At 40.7% G+C, this 24493-nt stretch overlaps 8 protein-coding genes across 8 annotated transcripts; 4 read left to right on the top strand and 4 right to left on the bottom strand.

Moving 5' to 3' along the window:
• Positions 1-152: 152 nt before the first annotated feature.
• On the top strand, positions 153-1016 carry I206_105632 (uncharacterized protein; the record flags this gene model as incomplete). Its single annotated transcript, XM_019155214.1, has 6 exons — positions 153-184; positions 242-305; positions 359-457; positions 581-683; positions 757-865; positions 926-1016. The coding sequence occupies 6 exons, from the start codon at positions 153-155 to the stop codon at positions 1014-1016; spliced, it is 498 nt and encodes a 165-aa protein (XP_019011368.1).
• A 788-nt stretch (positions 1017-1804) lies between these two features.
• On the top strand, positions 1805-6808 carry I206_105631 (uncharacterized protein; the record flags this gene model as incomplete). The annotated part of the gene is made up of 11 exons (XM_070203159.1): positions 1805-3133; positions 3187-3526; positions 3601-3975; positions 4083-4138; positions 4204-4379; positions 4433-4808; positions 4859-4944; positions 5003-5076; positions 5136-5154; positions 5210-5783; positions 5849-6808. 11 exons carry the CDS (start codon positions 1805-1807, stop codon positions 6806-6808), a joined length of 4365 nt encoding a protein of 1454 aa, XP_070059260.1.
• A 180-nt stretch (positions 6809-6988) lies between these two features.
• On the bottom strand, positions 6989-12751 carry I206_105630 (uncharacterized protein; the record flags this gene model as incomplete). Its single annotated transcript, XM_019155216.1, has 7 exons — positions 6989-7162; positions 7217-7453; positions 7535-7909; positions 7965-8632; positions 8685-9900; positions 9965-11212; positions 11276-12751. The coding sequence occupies 7 exons, from the start codon at positions 12749-12751 to the stop codon at positions 6989-6991; spliced, it is 5394 nt and encodes a 1797-aa protein (XP_019011370.1).
• A 1023-nt stretch (positions 12752-13774) lies between these two features.
• On the top strand, positions 13775-16042 carry I206_105629 (uncharacterized protein; the record flags this gene model as incomplete). The annotated part of the gene is made up of 5 exons (XM_019155217.1): positions 13775-14437; positions 14498-14514; positions 14644-15403; positions 15484-15554; positions 15616-16042. The coding sequence occupies 5 exons, from the start codon at positions 13775-13777 to the stop codon at positions 16040-16042; spliced, it is 1938 nt and encodes a 645-aa protein (XP_019011371.1).
• A 283-nt stretch (positions 16043-16325) lies between these two features.
• Positions 16326-17150, bottom strand: I206_105628 (uncharacterized protein; the record flags this gene model as incomplete). The annotated part of the gene is made up of 3 exons (XM_019155218.1): positions 16326-16366; positions 16442-16510; positions 16613-17150. 3 exons carry the CDS (start codon positions 17148-17150, stop codon positions 16326-16328), a joined length of 648 nt encoding a protein of 215 aa, XP_019011372.1.
• Positions 17151-17469: 319 nt separating this feature from the next.
• Positions 17470-18942, top strand: I206_105627 (uncharacterized protein; the record flags this gene model as incomplete). The annotated part of the gene is made up of 5 exons (XM_019155219.1): positions 17470-17605; positions 17683-18040; positions 18114-18459; positions 18524-18857; positions 18929-18942. The coding sequence occupies 5 exons, from the start codon at positions 17470-17472 to the stop codon at positions 18940-18942; spliced, it is 1188 nt and encodes a 395-aa protein (XP_019011373.1).
• A 146-nt stretch (positions 18943-19088) lies between these two features.
• On the bottom strand, positions 19089-20362 carry I206_105626 (uncharacterized protein; the record flags this gene model as incomplete). The annotated part of the gene is made up of 6 exons (XM_019155220.2): positions 19089-19122; positions 19178-19337; positions 19412-19651; positions 19736-19871; positions 19945-20114; positions 20185-20362. The coding sequence occupies 6 exons, from the start codon at positions 20360-20362 to the stop codon at positions 19089-19091; spliced, it is 918 nt and encodes a 305-aa protein (XP_019011374.2).
• Positions 20363-20771: 409 nt separating this feature from the next.
• I206_105625 (uncharacterized protein) lies at positions 20772-24045 on the bottom strand (the record flags this gene model as incomplete). The annotated part of the gene is made up of 13 exons (XM_070203158.1): positions 20772-21301; positions 21364-21546; positions 21604-21675; positions 21730-21848; positions 21899-21978; positions 22044-22501; positions 22555-22734; positions 22791-22904; positions 22955-23080; positions 23138-23498; positions 23555-23778; positions 23840-23918; positions 23977-24045. The coding sequence occupies 13 exons, from the start codon at positions 24043-24045 to the stop codon at positions 20772-20774; spliced, it is 2595 nt and encodes an 864-aa protein (XP_070059259.1).
• Between the last annotated feature and the right edge of the window lie 448 nt (positions 24046-24493).

Here is a 24493-nt window from a genome sequence, read left to right as displayed (position 1 = left end):
CAACCATTCTTGTCCACTTCAACCCTATCAAGGGGTTTCCAATTGGAATACGCCAATTTAGATCAATCATCCAAAGACCCACTATACCTTCCAGTCCAAAATCGATAAATACTCTAAAATCCTCAAGTACTTTCCCAACAGAATTAAGAACAATGCCATCAAAAGAAGATAGAGAATGGAACAGGTTAGCTCAATTATATTGAGATAACAGAATCAAGCTGACAATTTATGGTTTGTCTAGAATGGCAGATCATATGGATCAATTTCATAACCATTTCCGATACGAATTTAACAGAGTTTATACTGTAAGTTCAATTAATTCGTCCAGATAGGCATCTACTAATTTACTGAAATATAGTTGGCAGATGGAGGATTTCGTAAAGAAGGATTGTCATTACCGAGATTCATAAGGGAAGCTCAACAATTATATTCACATTTAGATATGCATCATCGTATAGTATGTCCCCTTTTGTTTTCCAAGAGGGTATCAACGCTGATGGTTTTAATCTATACATAGGAAGTAAGCTTTATCAGATATTCCCTTAATGTATGAATAATGAACTGATCATAGAAATAATAGGAAACTTACATTTTTCCAGTATTAGCTAAGAAAATGCCTCAATTCAAAGCTGGAGCTAGAGAATCCGGAGAACATTTACGATCTCATAAAGCTATACATGATGGTAAGTTGCAAGTTTTTTTTTTAAAGTTATGATTTACTATGCTTAATTGAAATACGTACGTTTCGGTAATTAGGTTTAGACAAATACGATAAATTTTTGAGAGAAGCTTTGGACGGTAGTTCGGAATATAATGCAGCTAAATTGAGAGAAATAATGGACGGATTTAGAGAAGTGCTATTTAGGTAAGTTCAAAACTCAAGACAAAATTCAAGGTTTTAGTCAACTAATATTCGTTTATATAGACATCTTGATGAGGAAGTCCATGATTTAGGGATGGAAAGTATGAAAAAAGCTGGATGGACTTTAGATGAGATTCGTCGAATGCCCATGTAATTGCACAACTCAACTTGCTTGTATCTTCGAGACGGACAGCTATAGATGTTTATAATATATTCACGATGACAAAAGGATGACATATTTGTATGACAAATTCCTCTGTTAATGGTCATCTACTACAACTAAATCTACCATTTCGAGTCGTAATCCGATCAGCACAATTCTTGCATCTACATACTTCATTGTACTTGCAAATTGACGTCGCAACGAGTCGAATCGTCGTCATCATTTGGAAAATTTCACTAAAGTAAGATTTGTACAAGAACCTAAAAATTTTACCCGACAACCTTCTATAATTCGCCACCTGTGATGTTCTTTCCATCATTCAGGGATCCCTTTTCTAACATCTCCTCTGCTGTTGGTCATATATTGTCTGAGCGTTACTAAATAATCTACTCTCATAGTCATTTCCCGTTCACAAATTTACCGCCTGTCCTTTAGCCTATCAACCAGCGTAAACTCAATAAACAGTAAACCTCCTTATTCCTGTGTTCGACGATTAAGAAGTAACGCATTTATCACTTTGAAAGAACGCTAAGTAGTTGATGCGCAAAGTCGGTTAGTGTCCGGTCGGATCATATTGTACCTCTTTCAATCATCAAACTCAGTTCCGAGCTTTGATAATGTATAACCAAACAAAATCAAAGGATGTCTTGAAAAAAACCTCAAAAGGTCGAGGCTTTGATTTTGATGGGAAAATTGATAATGATCAAAACGACCACAGCACCAATCATAGTATATCAACTAATCAACATACACAATTCAATTTGCCGGATCGCCTTAACATGCTGAACTCTTACATCAGGACTGGTTCTAACGAAGTAAGCAATACTCGAGTGAATGAGGAGACACAAGAAGAGAAGATTAAAAATGAATATCACGATCAGCTCGCTTCAAACGCAAATCTCCACAACAATCAAAAAGAAGTTGAATTTGCCGCACAGCCCTTCATCGGTGATGAATTGATATCACACGATCAAAGTCCTTTGAAAAGATTGACTAACGATACTAAATCAACTTTCACTTCCTTGCGATCACCAAATATGGTAAACGCTCAATCAAATTCCGATCACAAGGAGAAAGAAGAAATTAATGATGAAGTCCTTCAAAATGATGACCATACAGTATGTTCATCAGATAAGCAATTAACCTTACAAGCACAACATCAAAATCAACTCCAGGCTTTGGATCTAATTTCTCCTACTTCTCCTGCCTTTTCATATCAATCGAAACCTGATTTATGCCGTTCGCCTGTTTTTGGCAAAAATTATAATCAAGAACAAAAAGTACAATCACCAAACATGTCTAAAGAGGACGTGCGCAGCAACGTGAACAAATTACATCCGTCTCAAAACAACGAAACCACTCCTGACGATCACCAAAATCGTTCCTCACGATGTTTTGATTCTTCTCATTGTCATTCCCCGATGGAAGTAGAGAAGGCTAAGGTGTGCAAAAGGGCGCAGCAAAGCATTCTGCCACATATTGATGAGATCATATGTCACGGAGAAGAGGAAAAGGAAAAGAGAAAAGAAGAAGGAAATTCAAAGGAACCCTCAAATTCTGCTCTTAATCAATCAACGTCGTCAACATCGAATTGTTTTTCTTCCTCTGTTAAAAGTACATTTCAATCTCAAAACCTCTTTATTAATGGAAATGAAAGAATAAGCCGATATCAATCAATTAATAATAATAATAATAATATGATGAATCATAATCCAAATCCCGATTATCCGATTGATCAACATCAATATCAATATCATCAACATGCGGAATATATGGGATTACCGCCACCACCGAGATCAGCGAATTTTACTCCACCTTTATATAATCGACAACCTTTACTTTTACCTGGTGATAGAAAAACTTCCATCGATCCGTATGAGTCTGATCCTATCTTAGCAGGACCATCAACAAATTCTCATCATGTGCCTATGAGCTATTCGCCTCCTCATCAATCTTATCCTCATCAATTGACTTATGCGAACCCTCCATTTGGCAACTCATACTACCAACCAGGTTCACATTCTTATCATCCTTCATCAAACGACAATAAACGAAGAAGAGGCAGAATGGCTACTGCTTGTATAGAATGTAATAGACGTAAGCAGAAAGTAAGTTGATTTGACATATCTGTGATTATACCGCTGAATCACCTTCTTGCCAGTGTGACGGGTCAAATCCATGCGGTCTGTGCGTCAAACGAAGAGTCGAATGCAAATACCCTACGACAATCACGGATACCTCGTACAATGACTACGCCCAACCAACCAAGGCAAGGCAACAACCTAATGCGCATTCCACTTCACCTACCCGTCAGCCTAGCAAGAAGTCGAGGAAAAATTTGGTAGATGATGAGAGTGTGGCGGATTCAGGTAACGTGGAAACAAACACTTCGTACAAGGGAAAGAAAAGGGCAAAGGAGGCGAGGCCCATTGTCAAAACCAGAGAAGATGAACAGGTAGAGCCTATGTGGGACATGAGGAACGAACGGCAAGAAGATTCTCGTAAGATTTCTCGATCATGATACAATATGCTATTGCGACGGTCCAGCTAATAGTTGTATCCGTAATAATATCAGGTATCATAGACTCCTTCCAGCGACATATCCAACATCACTTGAAGCCCATAGCTTCTCATCCGGTGTCCTCTGAGAGAAGCACACCGATACTACCCCAGATTGATTCTACCCAATCTAGAGCGAGTTCAGAATCAAGCTTGGGAAGATTTTGGCGCTCATACATGGATCATAAACCCACCCCAATGCCTCGACCACCACCCACAGTATCGACTTCAGCTGGAAACATGTTCGGCAATCTCAATGTCGGCAGCGATGCGAGTGATAGGGATGAAGTGACTTCAACCAGTTCGGAAAGATTGATGGAAGAGAACGAAGCTCGAGGTGTGGGTAGTATGCGAACCCATAGAGGTCCGTGGGATGATGGTAAGGGTGAAAGTGCGTTTGAGTTCAACTTGTCTTGTTGTCCAAGCGACCAGAGGAAACATAAAGAGCTCTTCGCCGATTGATGAATTGATGCATTCATTATATTTTCCTTTCTGTAGAAACGTTCTTTGGGACTAGTCATTTTGGTCCCCAGCTAGCCGCGAAAGTAATCAGAGTGCGTAGACCCAGTGAGCCATAATGCATATGATCAATGTTTTACTGATTCGCTCGGTTTTACAGAGTATGCCAACCGTTCCACTTTCTGATGTACGACATGCACCTTATCGAGGTGCCTCACGATTGGATAGTGTCAAACCTTATACTTTGGAATCACAAACTAGGGAGTTAATTAGCCATTTACCAGCTCAAGAAGAATGCGATCGATATGTAAGACGTTTCTTCGACAGGTACAATAGGTGAGCCAAATGATATTCTACTTCATATGTATCATATTGATGATTAATTTTAGCCATAATGATATACTTTATCAACCTGACTTTATGATATCTTACCATAAATTCTGGAATGATTATAATGTCAAACGGTCTTCCGAAGTGGATTTGAGATACTTGGCATTATTACTTATTGTACTTGCATTAGGAGTCTTACTGGATCACGATCCTTCTCAAAAATCATCCAGACAGAATGAAATTGATAGGTTGGAGCTAACCGAAAGACAAAGTACTACTATCCGCGATATGTTAGAAGGCCTTGAAAATCAGACTTTAAGCTTGAAAGATCGTGAAGAAAAATCCTTAAAATGGTCTTGGGCCGCTAAGAGAGCTTTGACGGAAAGTTCGAATTTCTTTGGAGAGTCTATGGAGACGGTCAGAGCTGGTTTACCGGTGTGTCTCCTCTATCGAGCCTTGGATATTTTGCTGATATGGCTCGGTAGATTGCTTTGTACTTGAATGTTTGTAGGAGAGTACCAGAAGCATGGGCTGCAATTGGAACTGCCATACGATCTGCTCAAGCGCAAGGGTGAGTGTATACCCAATCATCACGACTGTAGATCACTCGACTGATATCGTTAGAATAGTATGCACGTTGATGGATCAAGCTGGAAAGGAATGTCTACGAAAGAAGCAGAGCTGCGAAGAAGGTTGTGGGCTCGTAAGTCATGGTTTTGTAAGTGTATCAATGAAAGCTGATGCATAGAGCTTCTACCGCAGAGCTTTATGCTGTTGATCGGTGCGTTCACTTCCATTCAGAAGTCTTCTTAACATTTGACTAATTTTTTGTCCAGCTCCATTTCACTGTTCCTTGGTCGACCTGTATGTATCCAAGATAACGAATTCACAACACTCGAACCATCAAATATGCACGATGAAGAATTGGAAGAACCTTCAGAAATCTTCCCTCGAAGTTTGAATATACCGACAAAAACTACATTTCTAATCTTACATTGCAGATTGGCAAAAATCATCGGTACAGTACAATTAACATGTTTTAATCTGACCGCTAGGAAATACTCAGATATTCAAATGTGTGAAGAATTATTTTCAAATTTTAAAAATGATTTACCACCACATTTTAAACTTGATAGAGAAGGTACAGATTTCAGTTTGGATAATCAAAAAGCATATAATTGGTTACCTATTCAACGTCAAACTTTAAACGCAAAATTTCACTTGGCTAGAATATCTCTTCATCGACCATATCTCTTAAGATCTCTTTCAGTTGCAAAAACCAGTAATCCACGGGTAGATAATCCATATGTCTCTAGTAGAAACGCTCTTTTACAGAGTGCTATGGCGGATCTACAATTGAGGTTCTTGTTCAATGAACTCGATCCTCTCGATAGATTCAAGTGGATGACAGTCAGTACCCCTTCGGTTTTTCACTTTGATCGGGAATGAGTGCTAAAAAGTCACAATCGATACAGGTCGCATCAGGCTTTAATTCGGCCACTATACTAGGAATCCTTTGTCATATGGGCTACAAAGACTCACGATTCCCAAAAGGATCACTTCGAAAAGTGTTGCAAAATTATATTGCACTTGAAGAGAAGACCTTGAGAAGGGATGAAGCGTTGGAGACTGAGCTTGTGGTATTGAAAATGATGGAAAGTAAAGCTCTTCAGAGGGAGAGGGAAGAGACAGATATCACTATGAGAAGTGCAAATGCTAGTGGACGTACAACACCAGCTTCAACCGGAACAAGAAGACCATGTCTAGCCACAGCGGAACATATAGAAGATATTCAACAATCGACCATTTTGGACTATACGGTGCAAACACAGCTGGAAGATATACACCGACACACGTATTTTGCAGCTCGTTCGCACTTGCAAGCTGGAGAACCAGAAGCCAGTATACAAGTTCATCCGTCCTCAGGTGATTGGCCATACCCGCAGTCTCAAGCAACTGTTGAGACGGGTATACGTCACCCCACCACAGATCCGTTTTCTTCGCTACCTCAACATCATCAATCGACAGAATATCCAGTCGAGGAAAGAATTGTTCCAGATGCTGCAATGGTACCATTACCAGCTCCTACAATATTCTCAAGATCCACACCGTCTTTATCAAATATAGCCGATTTTACAAATTACCATAACGATGTAACTTATAATCAAGGACAACAAAGGAATTTCGTTGACAGTGAACAAGTCCAAAATACTCAAAATGATTGGTATATTCCTTCAGATCAGGATCCTACTACTTCTGGATTACCTGATTCATCAGATCCTTTAGGTTGGCAAGCTCTTTTAGGTATGGATTGGATGAATGATTTAGATTTTGATTATGAATTGGATTTTAAAGTTGATAAGTCAGTTCAAGGGCATCAGATTGTCGATACGATTCCAAATCATAGTCGCGAGACAAGGGGGTCTGAACGTTGAGAGTTGAAAGTTGAGAGGATAATTTTATTTTCAATTATGTCTATTCATATTATTGAGATCGTAAAGTATGAAATATGAAATGTGAAATGGGACCAAGCAAGATAAGCGCATACAAATGTATCACAGATTACTATCAAGCAAGATCAAAGACAATCCTTTACAAATTTAGCTAGCTTTTGATTAACATGTCCCTTGATTCTCTTCTTTTGTCTTCCCATCGATATTCACAAATTCAGATCCATCTTCATTCCTGAAAGGTTTCGTTTCCATAAAGTCTTTGAACCGTCTTCTATCGGCATCCAAAGCAAATTGTTTCCAATATACATTTTCTTGACATAAAGCTTGTAATTGGATCTAATCGAAATTTGAACATCAGCTTGTCGAACCTCATCAAACACGTTATCTCACCTCTTGCATTCTTGCCATAGCTTGTCTTTCAGTTGCTACTAGATGCCAATTGATCTTTTCCTCTTTGACCTTTTCTAGCTCTTTACGCATTTCTTCCATTTTACTTTCAGCTTCTTCTTTACGTTTTGTCTCATCTGTTAATTTATCAGATATTGCCAGTTGAATAGCTGTGTTGGCTGAGACGGTATCCGTAGTGGTTAATTGTAGTTTCGCAAATCGGTCTGCTGACGCAGCGAGCTATAACAAAGAGTCTCCATTGTCAGCTTCTTTGTGGAAACAGAAGCACGACAAACGCAAATTGAAATTAATCTCACTCACCCTCTCCCGCAAAGAATCGACTTCACTCTGTAAGGTCCTGTTTCTGTCCAACACAGTTTCATACTCCTTGACTTTACTTCCCATAGACTCATACATGTTCTCATCAAGTTTATTTAGACGAGCCATAATTTCCTCTTGATGCGTCAAAGCATTCTGACTGAATTCAATTAATGCAGATTCTTGCGCCACATGTCGTTTCTCTGTCTCGGCGACTTGCTCTCGCTCATGTGTGGATATAGTCTCTTGAAGAGTTTTGATGGCTTGTCGTTGTTCTTTGATCTCAGAGAGCTGAGTATGGATCGCAGATTGCATCGAATCAAACTCTACTTGTTTCTCTGCTAATTTGGCTTGATGGTTTCGATGTTCTTTCTCAAGCTACGTCAAGAAGGTCAGCTCAAACTGACATGTCATCCGGAAACAGACCACACACCTGCTGCTGGTACTCCTTTAATTCACTTCTCAAGCTATCCTGTATATCTTTTTCCTCTTTCAATGAGCTAGCTAAAGCGTCCCTCTCAAAATCAGCAGCTAGGGCTCTCGCCAATACTCCATTTAGCTCATTTTCCATTTTACTACTTTTCAAAGTCATCTCTTCCATCCGAGTCATCAATCCCTGCATCTGATCTCGAAGTTCTGTTTTATCACATCGCGTATCATTCAATCTTTGGTTCAGTACATCCATTTGAGCTCGATACTCAGTGATGGAAATAACTTTATGATCGATTTCTTCGCGTAATGCCATTATAATCTTGCTTTGGCTTTCTTGTTCCAGATGACGTTGTTCAGCGGCATTTTGAGCATTTTGTAGAGCTTCTATCGCTTGAGATATGGTAGCAGAACCTGTTGACTGGCTCGATGCTACTTCTTCAAATTTCGAAAGAATAGCATGTTGTCCTGTCAATATAGCTGCGAATAGCTCTTTGTTACGTGTTTGATCTCTTTCCTCCGGCGAGTCCGCAGATACAGGCAAACGAGTGGAAGGCAAATTGGCCAATTCATGGATCGATGTCAGAAGTCGAGAATGCTTTTCTAGAATGGGCTTTATTGTCTCGAAAGTCCCATTGTGAGTAAGAGGCAAGTGTGATTGGGCAAGAAAAGCTATATACCGGTTTTAGCGGCATTTTCACTGAAAAAGAAGATAGTTGCTCACCTTGCAAGGCTTCGACTATACCGTCCTTCATATCGCGATCTTTTCCCGACCCTTTCCTGAGTAGATGCAGTATCTCATCCAGTCTCGTATTTTGTCCATCAGCCTCGTTTCCATTCGACGTGGGCGTAGCTAGCGGGCTCTTTTTATCTATGTTATCGATATTGACGACGCCCAATACCCTCTTTTGCTTCCGGAAAGGAAATTCAGCCGAGTTGCCCCTAGACATCTCCTCGTCTGCTCTGAAATAAGTTCGCAATTCCCCGACTCTCGAAGCGAATGTAGATGCCACTCCCAAACCATTGTTTTCCGTTGAATGAAGATTCTCCAGCTCATCTAAGTAATCTCCCAGCGGCATTGTATGTCTTCTTGTTATTGATGGCCTAGCTTTGTGTCCTTGATCACTGTCACCTGCTTGTAATGGGAAGATCCAATGTCTGAATTTTGTATTAACGACCATTGGGTCAGGCGAAGGTTCAGTTTCGTTAACAGGGTTTTCGACCTGTCTTTCGGAAGGTGGACTCGGAGCTGCTGATCTACTGAAGCCTCTTTCTCTTTGCCTTTCGATATAGGGCTTTGGACAGACTAGGCCGTCTTCAGCTTTCGCCTCGTATGAGTCATCCAGCTCCTCACTTGCATCGCTTGATTGTCCAGCATAGGGCATTTCTAAGATCGTTGGTACAGGTTCTCTCCAGCTCGACAGATCAGGTAGAAGTCCTCGCAAGGGTTGTGGCGATGTATCAACGAAAGTTCTAGTAGGTATGAGGGGCGATCCATCAGCAGTCATATAAGCTGCAGAAGCAAATGTATCACCAGTTGACTGAGGCGGGGTTGCATATTCTTCGATCTTAGCTGGAGAAGAGGTAATGACATCCCTTGCCGGGACTGGCGATAGAGGTATCGATGGCGAACATCTGGTAGAATGGACATGAGTTGGAGGTTGGACTTCGGGATCAGCGCTACCTGTAGACGTAGTAATCGATTGCGGTGCTGGTACGTCTGGTGGAGCTTCTGCATTCGGCCTAAGGGTAGGAGGCAGCTGAATAGGATTCGAGGGATAGATGGTGATCTCCTTTAGGGATACGATGGGCTCTGCCAAGGGTAGAGTCGGTGTGTCTGATGGCAGGTAGGAATTTTCGACCTCCCTTTTGATCGGTGAACGATCATCCCGTGGGGGTCGTTCAGATGATGAAGATGATGTGGATTGGCTACCCTCTCTCTGTGATGGCTAAAGTGAGCTCATGTACCACTTCCATGGCGACCATAGTCGCTGAAGTACTCACTGTATGACGGATGTCTGAATGTCGCGGATGTTCGGTCTCGAAACTCAGCCTAGCTTCCCTGATTCCTAATTCACTAATCTCATCTGTACTGGAGGGGACCCTAATTGGAGTACCGAGTGATGAGCTGTCAAGACGACCATTACTTTCCGTACTTTCCATCGATTTGGCTTGGGATACTTCGGTAACAATGAGTGGAACATCCTCGAAATCAGCTGTACCCAATCTGTCATTCTTCCATCTGTCGGTCTTCTGAGAATGGTTGTGTGAAGAGCTCGGGATTCGAGCGGGTCCAGATATGCCACGTCCTTCGTGTACATCAACCTCGTTTTCCTCCAAGGTCCATGCTCGCATCTTAGAAGAAGTCTGGACCGCGGTACGTGGTGCATGTGCAATCTCCGCTTGACGTTCTTGCGCTGGTTGAGCTGTGTTGTGGTGGATACTCTGGTTCTCGACATCTTCCAACCTTGCAGGACTGGAAACTGATTCGCTTAGGCTATCCTCACCGCTCGGTCGAGAGTCGTCCTCATTCAATCTGTCATCCTCAATCGCACTGTCATCTTCATCATCGCTCCAGGCCCTCATCTTCGATTTCTTGCTGGCTACGCTCTTTGATACAAGCACTGGAGTCGCGCCATCATTGATATCGAATGTTTCTCTTTGCTGATCAGGTTCCTGTACGCTATCTTGATCGGATCGTTTCCCGGAAATAGTCGATCCTATGGAAACTTCCCTGTTGTGACTGGTCGCATGACCAGTCGTTTTAGCATCTGTATCCTTCAAAAGCGCTCCTAGTTGACGTTTCACAAAATCAGCGTTACCCAGATCTTTGCCTGAGCACGACCTCTTGGTCGGACTGGATATCTCAGAAATTGGGTCGTAAGCTATTGAATCTTCTCTGGTGATTGGTCGCGGAGGTAAGGTCGGATGAGGGATCAATGTGCTTTCGAAAAATGTATTTCCTGAGCTGTGTTCTATCTTCTCACGCATCGATCGGTCCTGAACTGGAGAAATGAGACACTCGTCCCATGCTAGGCTGTCTTCCTGGGTTTCGTTGTCCGAGAGGTGAATAGCATCTTCTACCGTATTCACGGATGTATTATCTTTTCCGGCTTGGGAGGTAGGTGTATCAGGTTGAAGTACGGCTGAAATTTCTGCTTCGGTCTTTCCGTTTTCTTCATCATCCGTGTCAATCTCGGTATCCAGTTCTGCTGCCGATGGCATAGGCGGTCGCAATCTCTCCCAACAGTCCTACATTGTTTCATCAGCTGAATGACCGTCATTGCGTAGACACGTAATTGGTAGCTGACTCACTTGATCAGGCAAAGTTACTTGGACTTCTTTGCCTCTCCAGACATGAACATCCCCGGTATTCTCAATTACGGGCCAGTCAATACTAGGTCGTTTGAGGGTATCTTTGCCTGGCAATTCCGGCGACAAGGGAAGAGGTATACCGGGAGGAGAGAGCCTCATCTTCGACTCCGGCCACGGAAAAGCTTCTTTGCGAGGTCGTCTCTCTACTACCATTGTCATTTCCCTTTCATCTTGCTCTACCTTATCAAAATTTGAGTCTGGAAGTGGTGCTTTAGGTGGTGAATCAGGTGGGGAATAGCTTGTAGGTGGAAGTTTGACTTCGATCAATTTGCCTCTGTACGTGTACTTCTCCTCCGACGCTTTTTCCGAAGTGGTATACACTCCTATCGTATTCCTCAACGGAGTGGCCGTATCCGTGGGACCTTTTTGCGGCGAGAGATTAGGTGAAGTAGCAGTGCTTTTCAAAGCTAACCTCTCATCGAACGTTTTACCGCCGGGACCTCCCAACACGGCTTTCGGAGGTCCACCTTCTTTAGCTCTATATCCTCTATATTTTCTTTCCCCCTCAAAAGGCGAATTTGCTCTCTTCCTCCCTAGGCTGGGCGAAAGAGATATGAGCCTCCTTTCGGAAGTCGGTGAGCGATTATCGTATGGAGCGGAGAAAACCGAACGAGGAGGCGAGATTCGACCTTGTGAATGGGGATGAGGGAGTGACGAGTCAGTCAATGGTAGACCCTGAGTTGTCGGACGATGAGGGGAGAGTGATGTTGTCAAGCCTGAGTGTAAAGTCCATGCCCTGTTGAAAGGTGGTGGTACAGCATACTTGTGATATTGATCGCGAGTATGAGACGTAGGTACGCTGGCTTGGGGAGAGATATGTGCTGAGCTAGAGATGCCGAGCATCGCCCTGTCGGTTCCGTAATGCTGACTTTCCCTCTGGATATGAAGGGTCGGAGCTGACGTGATTGGGACATTCGATCGAGTATCTGAGGATGGCTGGGAGGGCAATTGGGGCGGAAAATCGTATTCCCGTGGTAAGCTTGTAGGATACCTCGATTCAAAGCCATGCGATTGAGATTGATGGGGTGGTATCGATTCAATTGGTTTTTTGAGTGCTTGTTTTCTTGGTGATACTCTTCGCTCCAAGGTTTCGCCAGTATCTCCATAATCTATTCCCAGTGCTGACGGATCATCATGATGTCTTTTCAATCTACCGTATCCGTCATCCATGGATGAGACTCCCCCAACGGGACGGAATTCAAAGCTAAATAACGATGCTTCTGGATTCAGCTGAGAGGGTCTTCTAGCATGTCCTTGAGTCTCAGTTGACGGAGGTTGTGATGTAAAACGCTGCGCGCTATAAGGAGGCAACGGCGGAAGATAGAAATTCTGATTCGGAGGATGAGGAAGGTATACATGTGGCTGAGTCTGAAGAGGATGTTCAATAGACTCGGGTGGTTGATAATATGGATACATTTCCGACTACAAGGTATTGGGCATATTCAGCAAGGGCGTCAAGGCAATTTGATAGTCGGTGACATCCAAAAGCACTCACCCACGTCACTGCCCTCTCCTATTCACTTGACACGATTCTCCATACGTCAGTCTTCCTCTTCAGGACCTTTGCTGTGACAGAATAAGTGGCCTACAAGGGGCTTTGCATGTCTATTGAAAGTCAGTAAGGAGGAGGCGATAGAGACCTTACAAGAGAAAGAGAAAGGTTAATGTAGAGAAACGACGTATCTCTTTCCATCAGTGGGGAAAGAGAGGTCAAGATACAGTTGCGTGGTAACCGTGAGGGTATTGTTAGGTGTGTCCGTGTGTCATCCACTGTACCTTTAGTGTACTTGGGCGCATTGATCGCCGCTTTGATGGTGATGCAATTTGTATTGCTTATTGTGCGTGGACCAGCATTGTTACATACTTCACGTACACGCCCTACGTTGAGCCTTAAGCGTCAAAGCTGATGCTATATGGGACAGGGGTCAGCTTTCAACTGGTCCAAATTGAGCCTTGATCACTGTTTAAATCTCAAACGCTACTGTTATGAGATAGAGAATAGAGTGTACGTACCTCTTCCAGCCCGCTTACATCTTGCTCACGATGATTGATACGGCGAGACATCGTCCTGACATCATCACATAGCTCTGACATTCAGGTCATATCTCCATAAACCTAGTATGGATTATCTCGCTCGGGCCTTGAAGGACCCAGCTGAACCGGCACAGAGATCTTCTCGAGTGTTTCTGTACGCGTCATGTGGAGCCCCATGAGTTTACCCTTTTATGTGCTAGGGCACAGTTAAGGTTTAATAGGTTAAAATGCGACATTACTCAAATTATTCATTCTTATGACGTCGGATGGAATTTCAAAGCTTAACTGACCTTGATACTCTTCCTTCAACTATAATCGTACATCATAGATCGTTCATGGGACTGCCATTCAGATGCCCCCCTTTGATCGCATCGACGCTGTAACCCGATTCGAACCGCATTGAAGATGGCCTTACCGTCAACTTATCAGCTTCGCCATTCTTTACCCAACAGATCACCTAGTCAACGACCCCGATCATTGTCACTATCAGAATATCAACCACTCAATTTCGATAGGGATGCGCTGGAATCGGCATATCAAGCATCTCTCAACCTCCCATCCAGCCATGCAAGCTCTATCACCGGTCATTCGAATTCGCAATCAATCAGCTTCCACGGCGCGAGTATTGAAACTCACGATACGAGTTTGGGTTTAAGTGGAGAAGATGTTCTCACTCATCCGAAAGGAGCTTTTGCAGGTGTAGGATCTGGTCATACTCTTACGCCACCTCAATCTCCATTACACAAAGCAACTTCCGAATTGAATCAAGCTTCAATGTTACCAACTATACCTTCGTCTCCAAATGTGTTACAAAACCCGAAACCACCTACCCCTCCTCCACGACCGAATGATACAGATATACCCGAAACCACCTTTCGTCCAAGCTTACCCCCCCGTCAACCAGCTAGACCTATTCCACCGAAATTGCCGATGAGACGTAGTCAGTCCGAAGTGGATATGATGGGTCACGAGCAATGGGATGGAGCGTACGAATGGATCGAAGGTGCAGGTAACGGTAGAAGCAGAAGAAGAGCTTTGCCACCTGTTCCTACGAATGTACCTGTTCCAGTACGTCTTTCTCGCATATTATTTGAGAAGGCTAGCTGAGCATCTGTATTTCGCTTGAAGGAACCACCTCAATGGGAGTAAGTATATTCGGTTATCTCCGTTGATCACTCCCCTCCTGTATATCCGCAGTTTACGGCAAAAAGTCAAAGACGACGTCACCTATTATTTACTGGCAAATTACGCTGAGCTGATCCATTGAAACCTAGACCCGATTATAAACCTCAAATACCCTCCGAATTGACTGCTCCATCAGCTCAACACGCTTATGCAAGTTTAAGTGCACCACCTCCAAACCTTCCACCGAGAAGACATCAACGAGCTCAATCGCAACAATACAATAACATGGGCTCATCGACAAATCTGTCTGCTGGCCCGTCGAATGCAAGTGCCGGTCCTAGTACGTTCTCAAGACCACCCATCAGTACTGGAGCGAGCGTTGGTACAGCCTTTTCTAATTCTTCAGCCTCGGCTTCTGCACCATCAAGTTCGAATACGCATGGAATACCTATGTCTCCTCCCGTAGGCGCGCCGGACTATCCTCCGGATCCAAACGTCCCCGTTGTACAGCCTGTAAAAAGGGATGCGGAAAAGGAAGTTTTACTTCGAGCACAAGATAGAATGTGTATCTGGTCAACACATTACCTCGATCCCACATTGAAAGAGTCGATTTTCCAAGTTCCTCATCAAGTCTCCAACGCGGCAAATATTGCCTTGAGTGGACTCTCGAGTGGACCAAAGACGAGATACGATAGTACGATAGGAGCACCAATTGATGGACTGGCTAAAATGGCTAAAGAATGGGTAGTTGCACCAGACGCCAGATTCATGAGTGAACATGGTGGAATCGAATTGGGTTTGGGAATAATCAATTCGCATCAAGTGGAAGATGCTTGGGCGAAAGATAAGGGTAGGAAAAAAGCGCGAGTCGAGGTTACAAGCAGATCGGGAGGAATCAAAGTCGATCTTGTGAGTCGACTTCCATTTTCAAGGCGGGATGGTTTCGTATAAACCAGCATGGCTGACTACACATGTTGACTGTCATTCAGCTCGAACTGAATCCGGATCGACAAATTGATCTAAAGGTAGAAACGAAATCTGGGGATGTACTCGTTCTTTTGTGAGCTACCGGGTTTTGACCTGAGAGTGACCGCATGGCTGACGTTGGCAATGGATGTCAGACCGAACGAGTTCCACGGTCCAATACATATAACATCTTCTCGACCACCTGAGACTCTTTCGATAATCTCCCCATTACTGAAACCAATAAGTAACCCATATTCATCATTTTACACTACCTTTATGGTGCCATTATCCTTATCAAGGGACGCTAAGAGGTCCAATTCGGTAGAATACGAAGGTACTGTTCGAATTGAAAAGATCTTTCCAAAGAGTTTCAAGGAACAAAGTGATTTATTTGATCAACTATATGGAGGTTATGCTAGTCATTCAAGAAATGATCATTCCAAAATAACTATCAAATCTGATAAGGGGCGAGTAGTTTTGGCTTTACGAGAGAGTAAAGATGAGGTTGATTTGGAGAAGATGGGTTTGAGAGTTGGAGTCAAGGCTGGGGAAGGTAAGAAAAGGAGATGGTGGAGGACGTGATGTAATGTGATTTCGGGGAATGTTAGCGGATGGACAAGTTGTAATTTATTGGAAGTATCACGCATCGCTAGGATTGTATTGTCAGATCTCGAAACACGGATTGTAACCCCTTATGACTTTCTATAATGACAAAATTATACACGATCTTGATTGACCTGCATGATGATAAGGTATATAATGATAGGTATATATAATAACAGTAAGGTTTATGATTTGACGATACACGTATAATTAGTCAATTATAATGATGAAATAATAAATATGAGCAGTTTTAAGGCAAGGATTAAAAACAACAATCACAATCAAATGGACAAAGTGGTGTACCTGAAAGCATGATCAAGTAAATCATCTCACAGAAACATGCTCGTCGTATCTGAGTGTCAAAAATATAAAACTCACCTCCAGCTGTAGGATCAATTTGAAGATCAACTTCTTTATAAATTGTAAAACCTTCTTCAGTTTTTCTACCTAAAATGATTTAAGGAAAATGAGAGATTAATCATTTAGTTTCAATTTTTTTTTTGAAAAGAAAAAGGATTTTCAGGGATAGTTGAAAGAAAGATAACATACCAGTTCCTAAACCTCTTGAATCTGCAAATAAAGCATCATCTTGTTTATCTTTTGATTTTTGTTTTAATTTAAATTTTGAACGTTGTAATTCAATTTTCTTTTTAATTTCAATTAAAGAAGAAGGATCAAAAACTTCTTCTACTTTATTTTTTTCTTCTTTTTGATCTTCTTCTTCTTCTTCTTCTTCAGTAGAATAATTTTCTGAATTAAATTCATCTGAATCGTATTCATCATCATCATCATCATCCTCGATTTGTGATATTTTCTTTTTTCCTTTTTCATTTTCTACATTTTTTGGTTTTAATGAAGATCCAATTTTACTTGTAGATGAGTTTTCAACTTTCTTATTTGATTTTTTGTTTTGAGGAGAAATAGGATGAAGTTCTTGGGCTTTTCGTTTTTTTGAAGTTGCGAATATATCATCTATTGAATTTGTCTTTTCTATTGCTTTTTCATTTTTTTGTAATATCTTTTTTGAGCTTGAGCTTGAATTTGCTTGTGCATTTGGTTTAATTATAGAAGTTGATTTTTTACCCATTTTGCCTTAGATCATTTATTATGTATTGAATAGATGATATGTAATTTGTTTATAAAAGATTCATAATAAAGATTAAAATTGTTTTGGTTCAAATTTGGAAATGAAATCTTGCGATATTATTACGGTGAAGTCCGGGTATATGAATCGCCGAGATTAACTCAAACTAACCATACAAATGCTCTTTTTCAGTGTTGAAATACCTTTTACTTGTCTTTCATCTTCAGCACAAAACCAACAGAGTCTGTTCATATATATATCATTCTCATTCACAACGGGAAGGCAGTTGGATTGATTTGATTTTGTGTCTTGACCCATTACGATGTCCCCTTTTACAGCCTATCATTCTCTCCTCCTTTCCAATCTCTCAACGGTCCAAACTATCGAATCTGGATTAAGCAATGTGACATGGTTGTTACCTGGTAGATTTGAAGATTCTGAATTAGCTTCGGAGGGCTGTAAGTGTTAGAAAATATACTGAATAATTTGAGTAACCGCAGGAAATTAATCAAGATTTTTTTTTGATCTCTCATAGTATACGCCTTATTAGGACTAGTATCGAATTATCATGATGAAATACTTTATTCTCATATACCGAAACATCTTTCTTTACCACCTCATCCATTCATATCACCAACTCAAAATTCATTACCAGCTTCTTTGTCCACATCTAATGGAAATGTCATACCTAATAGAATATTACCTCTTCTTCCTGCTCAATCTGAACATACGAGATATACACGATATTGGAGTACGGAATCAAGTACATATAGAAGGGCAAGTAAAGCTTTAAATACTATTGGATATGTGCAATTAGTTATTGAAATGATTGCCAAGAGGAAAGGAGGAGATAGAATCAGGTGGAAAGTTGTTTTAATTATTGAAATGATCAAGTGAGTCTATTAGTTTTTTTTTTTTGGAAAGATTATCAAACGAAAATAAGATTAGCTTATAAATGTCATATAGGACTTTTTTACGATTAACCATATTGAGAATAACTAAAAGACCAGTTTTATCTCAACTTGTTCCTCAACGAGTAATTGATCCTTCTACTTTACCTCCAGAAACCATTTCATCTACATCAATCTCAAATTCAAATGGGGATTTAATCAAATCAATTCCTTTAACACCTTCATTGACACCTTACGCACCATTGAAAGATCACCTCTATCCTATGATTAATAATTTACCTGAATCGTATTTAGATCATCCATTAAATCTAATTCAAGAATTGAAAGGAAAAGAATACATTTCAGAAATAATTTGGAATTCAATAGGATTAATTAATGTACTTTTATTAATAAGAAGTGCTGTAAGTTTTTTTTGCATTCCGAGGCAGTCAAATATTTTAAAACTAATATGAAAACATAAAATAGAATCAAAATGATCGATATAAATCATATTCTTTACCTACAATTTCAAGATCTTATATTCCATATTTATCTATAATTCGTTTATTATTAATGTCACGTTATTTAAGACCTAAAATTAATTTAAATAATCATTATTCTTTCAATTTATTAATTGAAAATAATTCAAATCAAGATAAAAAATTATTAATTAAAGCTTTCTTAACTGGACCTATGTGGATTGGATTTACAAGATCAAAAATATTAAAAATTTCAAAAAGTTTAGAAAGAATACCTTTGATTGGACTTTTAGGTGAATTGATTGAAGGTTATTTACCACTTGTAGATGATTATTTCTATTGTGAGTTGATAATTTTTTTATCTTTTGAATGTAATCAGATAATCTGAAGCTAATATATGTAATTTGAAAAGATACTTCATCTTAAGAGATGTGTATAAAGGAATATCGTAGAATAAGCTCATGTTGTATATTTCATAATGTATTTACTTTATGCATGATACAACGGGTTTCATTAAGATTTATACATTTATCATCGTTGTCAAGTTACCTAAAGATCTCAAATGACTATTTTCATTTCTTCTTCAATAAACCTTTTTGTAACCACCTAGAATATCTTGTCAGTATGCCTCTACCGCAACATGGTGGATCTATTAACTCACTTTGGTATCTTCTTCTCACCAGTCGCTGGTAAACCAGTACCCGATTTAACTTGACCTGTACTCGTATTTGTAGGCGATGGATTTTGTTTAGGTATAGAAGGTGGAAGTGGTTGTGATTGAGCTTTAAGTTGATCTTGTATTGGAGCGGGATATGTACTTGCTATTTTCGATACGTTGTTAGTCGGATTTTCATTTAGCTTCATTTGCAGTATGCAATCAAAAGAAACTACTTACCATTCATTTCATCATCATCTTCCCATCTAACTAACAAGACACTCTGGGGTACCAGTCCTAATTCATATAATGTTTCTGAACCACCCGTTCCACCTTGTAAACCTTGAACAGTAGATCCTCTTACAAATCCATAATTCGCAGGTGGTATTATAGATGTTTTATTATAAGTTGACTTAGTTTTAGATGATGATGTTGAAGTGATAATGGGATGTTCAGGATATTTATTACGAGGTGGTTGATCTGAAATTTAACTCAGAAAATGAGCCTAGTTCATTTTGTTTCGTTCTAAATTCTAACATTTTGAAATTGAAGGAAAAAACATACAAAGTATAAATGACTTTTCAATCACTTTGTCATTTAAAGCGGTTCTTATAAATTCATAAACTGGTTGAATAGGTGAATCACTTGGAAATTGATTTTGTATAATTGTACCATCTGAAAATTTTATACGTATTGTAGTCTAAGAAAAAAAAAGCAATGTTTGAATCAACTTTTCGTGGGTTTATAATGTTCAATGAATAAGATGAATTTACTTTTGGCCATTTACCTTTTTTTAATCTTTCTTTTTCTAATTTTTCTGCTTCTCTATGTTTTGAAGTTAATAAAGGTGCTTCATTTAATTTTTTATTACGTGATAAAACTGATGAATGATGTGATTGAGCATCCGATAAAGTTGGTTCGAAGAAAGTATCATCTAATTCGGCTTAAAAAATGAAAGACGATGTAAAGTTCAGTCGTCTGATCTGTTATGAAAAGATAATTTGAAAACTTACTTTTTGGGGTGGAAGATTCCGAGATAGGATTGTAGACTTTTATACCATCATTACTTTCTTCTGTTGTAGGAGCTTCAACGGTATTGGAAGCAGGAGTTGAAGTCGAAGATGAAGCTTCACCTTCAGCTCCAGAGGCAAAGGCGGAGGAAGGAGTCACTGGAGATGACTCTTGATCCATAAATTCAGATGACAAAGATGAGCTCATATCGTATGTACAATGCTGAAAGGTGTCCAATTGGCAAGGGGTATAAATAGTAAGTGGATGTATAATATTATCTGATTATTTATTGATGGAAATAGAACCGAGCGCTCGCTGGTGACGTATGAACGACGCGTGGCTGTGTGAAGCTTGCGAGTGGAGGTATAAATTAGTATACAAATGGTCCGTGCGTATTAAACAGTGACAATGACGAATTTCATCAAAATAATGAGATGATGTATTGAAAGCATCATGAATAGAAATTGAGCTTACATCAGCTCAATCAGTTGAGTATCATTGATATCAGAATGATGTATAAATGATTCATCTGTACCATGCACTATATCATATGAACATTTGTAATGCTATCTATGATTCCATTGTCAATTTATTTCTTTTCTTCCGTTTCGCCTTGACCTTGGAAACCGACTATCCCTTCCTTATACAATTTCGTCTTATTCTCCTTTTCACTAGATGATAATAACACCCAAGCTGAAGGACATCTAATTATATATTTCTCTCTTAAACTATCAACTTCCTCTATAGTACCTTTTACTTCTATCAATTCTAAAGCTTTAAACATGAATTCAATATTAGGTATGATATCTTGATTAGCTAATTTGGTTAAAACCTCCTTTGCATTGCCTATATCCTTCTCATTCACTTCGAATATACCTTTAGCGGCATAATATATCTCCTCGGGTGATTTAGCTTTAGCTACGAGAGATTGGCTGAATTCGGCTGGAGATGAAGGTAAGAGTGATGGTAATTCAGATGTAATTACAGATTTAATTTGTTCAGGTAATTCTGCTGATGTGATTATCTTGTTGAAATTGAGGATTTGGTATTGGAGGGCAGGATGAGTTGGGTTAATAGATTGTGCAGTCCTCAGTGCCCTCAGAGCGGCGAGGTATTGCTCTTTGAATGGATCAAGTGTATGTCAGCTATTGTCCATCATACGCATGGAAGCTGTAGCTCACTCTTCCTTATATATATTTCATACCCTGTCAACCAAGTCTCGATCCGTTCCGCAGCTAGCCTTTCGAGGGGTTTCCACAATTTCAATGCATCGTCCAGTGGTGTTTCTGTCTTGAGCAGTTGTATACCGGTAGGATCAGCATCGGGTACGGGAGGATCAGCCTTTTCGCCGGAAGTAGCAGCAGCTGTGTATAATATCAGCTCCTTGCGTGCGATATTACCATCAGCTAAATGTCACTCACCTTTCTTGGCCTTTGCCTCGGCTTTTTGGGCTTTCTTAGCTTGTTTCTTGCGCTCGGCTTCTTCCTCTGGACCTGTTGAGTTCGTCAGCTAACTGTTATAACGTCCTTTCATGTCAAACAGCTTACTGATTTTCTCTTCCGTTATACTTGGATCATCGTGTACTTTGGTGTATAACTCAATAGCAGCTAGAGCACCCTTGAAGTAACCAGGATGCGATCGAAGCTGATCTTCATATCGCATCAATCTGAAGACATGGTTAGCTGTGCCCACAAGCTTGTTGGAAAGTGAGCTTACGACACATAAGCGCCAAATGTCATCCGCCTCATGCAGTATGTGTGGAAATCGTATTGATCATCTTCGTAATCTTGGAAAACCTGGAAATCACCCAAATATGATTCAGCGGTACCCATGCACGAAAAAGAGCGCGGGATCGACTAACATTAGCAAGAGCATGATATCTCTTCAAGGCCATTGCCAAATTCCCTTGGTTCCTATAAGCATCCCCTTGCTCTTGTAAAAACCAGAGACACTGTAGATCCGTCAAATCCTGTGTGGGTGGCAAGTCCTTCTTCGTGAACATAGCTAATAACTCTTCGGCTTTTTGTATTTCACCCGCTCTTAACCAGTATTTAGCTGCTTTTCCATTTAAGAATCTGTCTTGTCCATCTAATAACCGTGCTTTTTCCATCTCGTACGCAGCGTTCAATAGATCTCCGGATCGCTTAAGTACCATTGCTTTTGCCATATACAGTTCTGGAAGGGTAGGTGTATGTTCTAATGCTTTATCTAGTAATTCTAATGATTTGGTGTAATCGGGAGAAATCTGGGAGGGATAGGAGATATGAAGTGCGAAGAAGTAGTACGCCCAAAGTAGCATTGTCGGTGGGGATATTGAATCTGAAAATCGGTATGAGTAATCTTGTATAAGATTTCAAAGAGAATCTGCTCACCATCATCAGAAAGGGACGCATCCTTCTCCAACTTGGATACAATTTCCTCGACGATTTCACCGACGACCTTCATTTTTGTGGAATCTGTGTAGACCCCCTTGACATCGACAAATAGCGATGGCACACCCCGCTCTAATCCCTTGACGATATACGCTCTCGCGAGTTCTCGGAATTTATCACCTAGGTAATTCAGTCAATATCGAATTTGTAGTGAACGTGCTGAGGCGAATACTGACCTGATGAGAAGTCCAAGGCCAAGCGCCGAGGTGCAGCAGAACGAGGGAATACTTCAGCGAAAGATGAAAGGGTTTCAAGGATCTTCGAGCGAGACTCGTCTGTGAGCTCAGCAGCTATTGCAGGGTCAGTCAACACCCAACAACGACCAACAGTCCCTACTCACAAAGATCGATGCCCTTATTCCTCAAATAGCCCTTGTAGTATTCCAAGTTATCCGAGTTCTGCTCCAACAATTCCTGATAGGTCTGCAAAGCATCGTCTTGTCTACCTAGGTTGCTGAGCATTTGGGCTATATACCATTCATTATAAGCTGTATTCACGCTGACATGAGGCGCGTATAACTAACCTTTCAAGACGGTGCATTCTCCTCTTGGACTGATGACTCCATCTTTCACTCCCTGTCGCAGCTTCTCCAAACCTTCCTCATCTTTTCCAGCTTCAATGTATATCCTGAGAATGTGTAGTAGTATCTGAGCCTTCTCCGGGGGGGTAGCACCTTCTTCTTTCAACGTAGTTTGATAATCATTATAAACTGCTATAGCTTCTTCCAAATCGCCATTGAGCTGATGAGCTATGATCAAGGCAAACCATGATGCCCTAATTTGAGGTCTAAGCAATAAATAGTGGTGTCGAGCTGCTAACGCAGGACCGTATTGTCGAGTATGGGTGAGAAGGGCAATTGAATCTCGTATCAGGGGAATATTATCCTAATATTGATACATTAGAAAAAACTTGAAATACGTGTGGTAGATCTATTACCCACCGGATCCTGTTTCCTGGCCATGGCGAAAGCCCTACTAGCTTCATCCCAATCTTTCCTACTTTTGGCCAAAATACCTAAAACATGCCATGTGATATGACTTGTAATATCCTTTTTTATTGCCAATCTAGCCATAGCTTCTGCTTCTTCCTTTTTTGGTACGGCAGATATAGTCAGAGGTTCGGGTAAGGAGGAATGAAGGGTCAGAGCTTTTAAAGCGAGTGTTTCTGATTCGTTGAAAATCGGATCAGCGTTGATGCCTTTCGCAGAAAAAGAAGGATTACTTACCACCATGATTGGGAAATTTCTTTAAAATGGTATCAGCAGCTTTGATACCTTTTTTGTACTGCTTCAGCTCATATTGAGTCTACATTGATGATTGACAAATCAGCTCAAAACCGAACAAAAATAACACCTTAACGTACGAGTAATTCTCGAAAGAGCTTGCTCTCCTTATCTGGCAATTGCCTATGTTTTGGTGCTGCGTGAGCCATTCGGAACCTGTGATTCTATTCAAGACGAATGTACACGGAGAGATGAGGGTGACGAGTCAATGGTCTTTTCAACATGAAGAATAGGAGCAAGCGAGTTAGATGGGGTTTCGAATAATCTACAAGTGTGAGCACAAAGACCTACGGTGAAGGATTTGTTGTCAGGCTCACTTATCCCGCATTACCCCGCATTCCTCTACATTTAGACACAGCATCACTAACATCCTTTTACTCGTCGTCGTTGTCATTTACATACACTCAGCTTGCTTTTCCCCACTGGAACACGACCGCAACCAAGCTGCCCGTAGCATTCTATCGAGGCACCCAGCCGACCTATCCCAGATTTTTTGTATATTTGACGGAACACAGGGCTCAGCAATAACAAAGGTGCCTGACCTATGAATCCACTTATTACGAAATTCGTCGAGCCATAGCAAACATCGAAGCTATC

Source organism: Kwoniella pini, chromosome 7 (genome assembly GCF_000512605.2).
Source record: "Kwoniella pini CBS 10737 chromosome 7, complete sequence".
Classification (NCBI taxonomy): Eukaryota; Fungi; Basidiomycota; class Tremellomycetes; order Tremellales; family Cryptococcaceae; genus Kwoniella; species Kwoniella pini.
The sequence above is the reverse complement of the archived record's forward strand: the minus strand, read 5'-3'. Positions and strand labels throughout refer to the sequence as shown.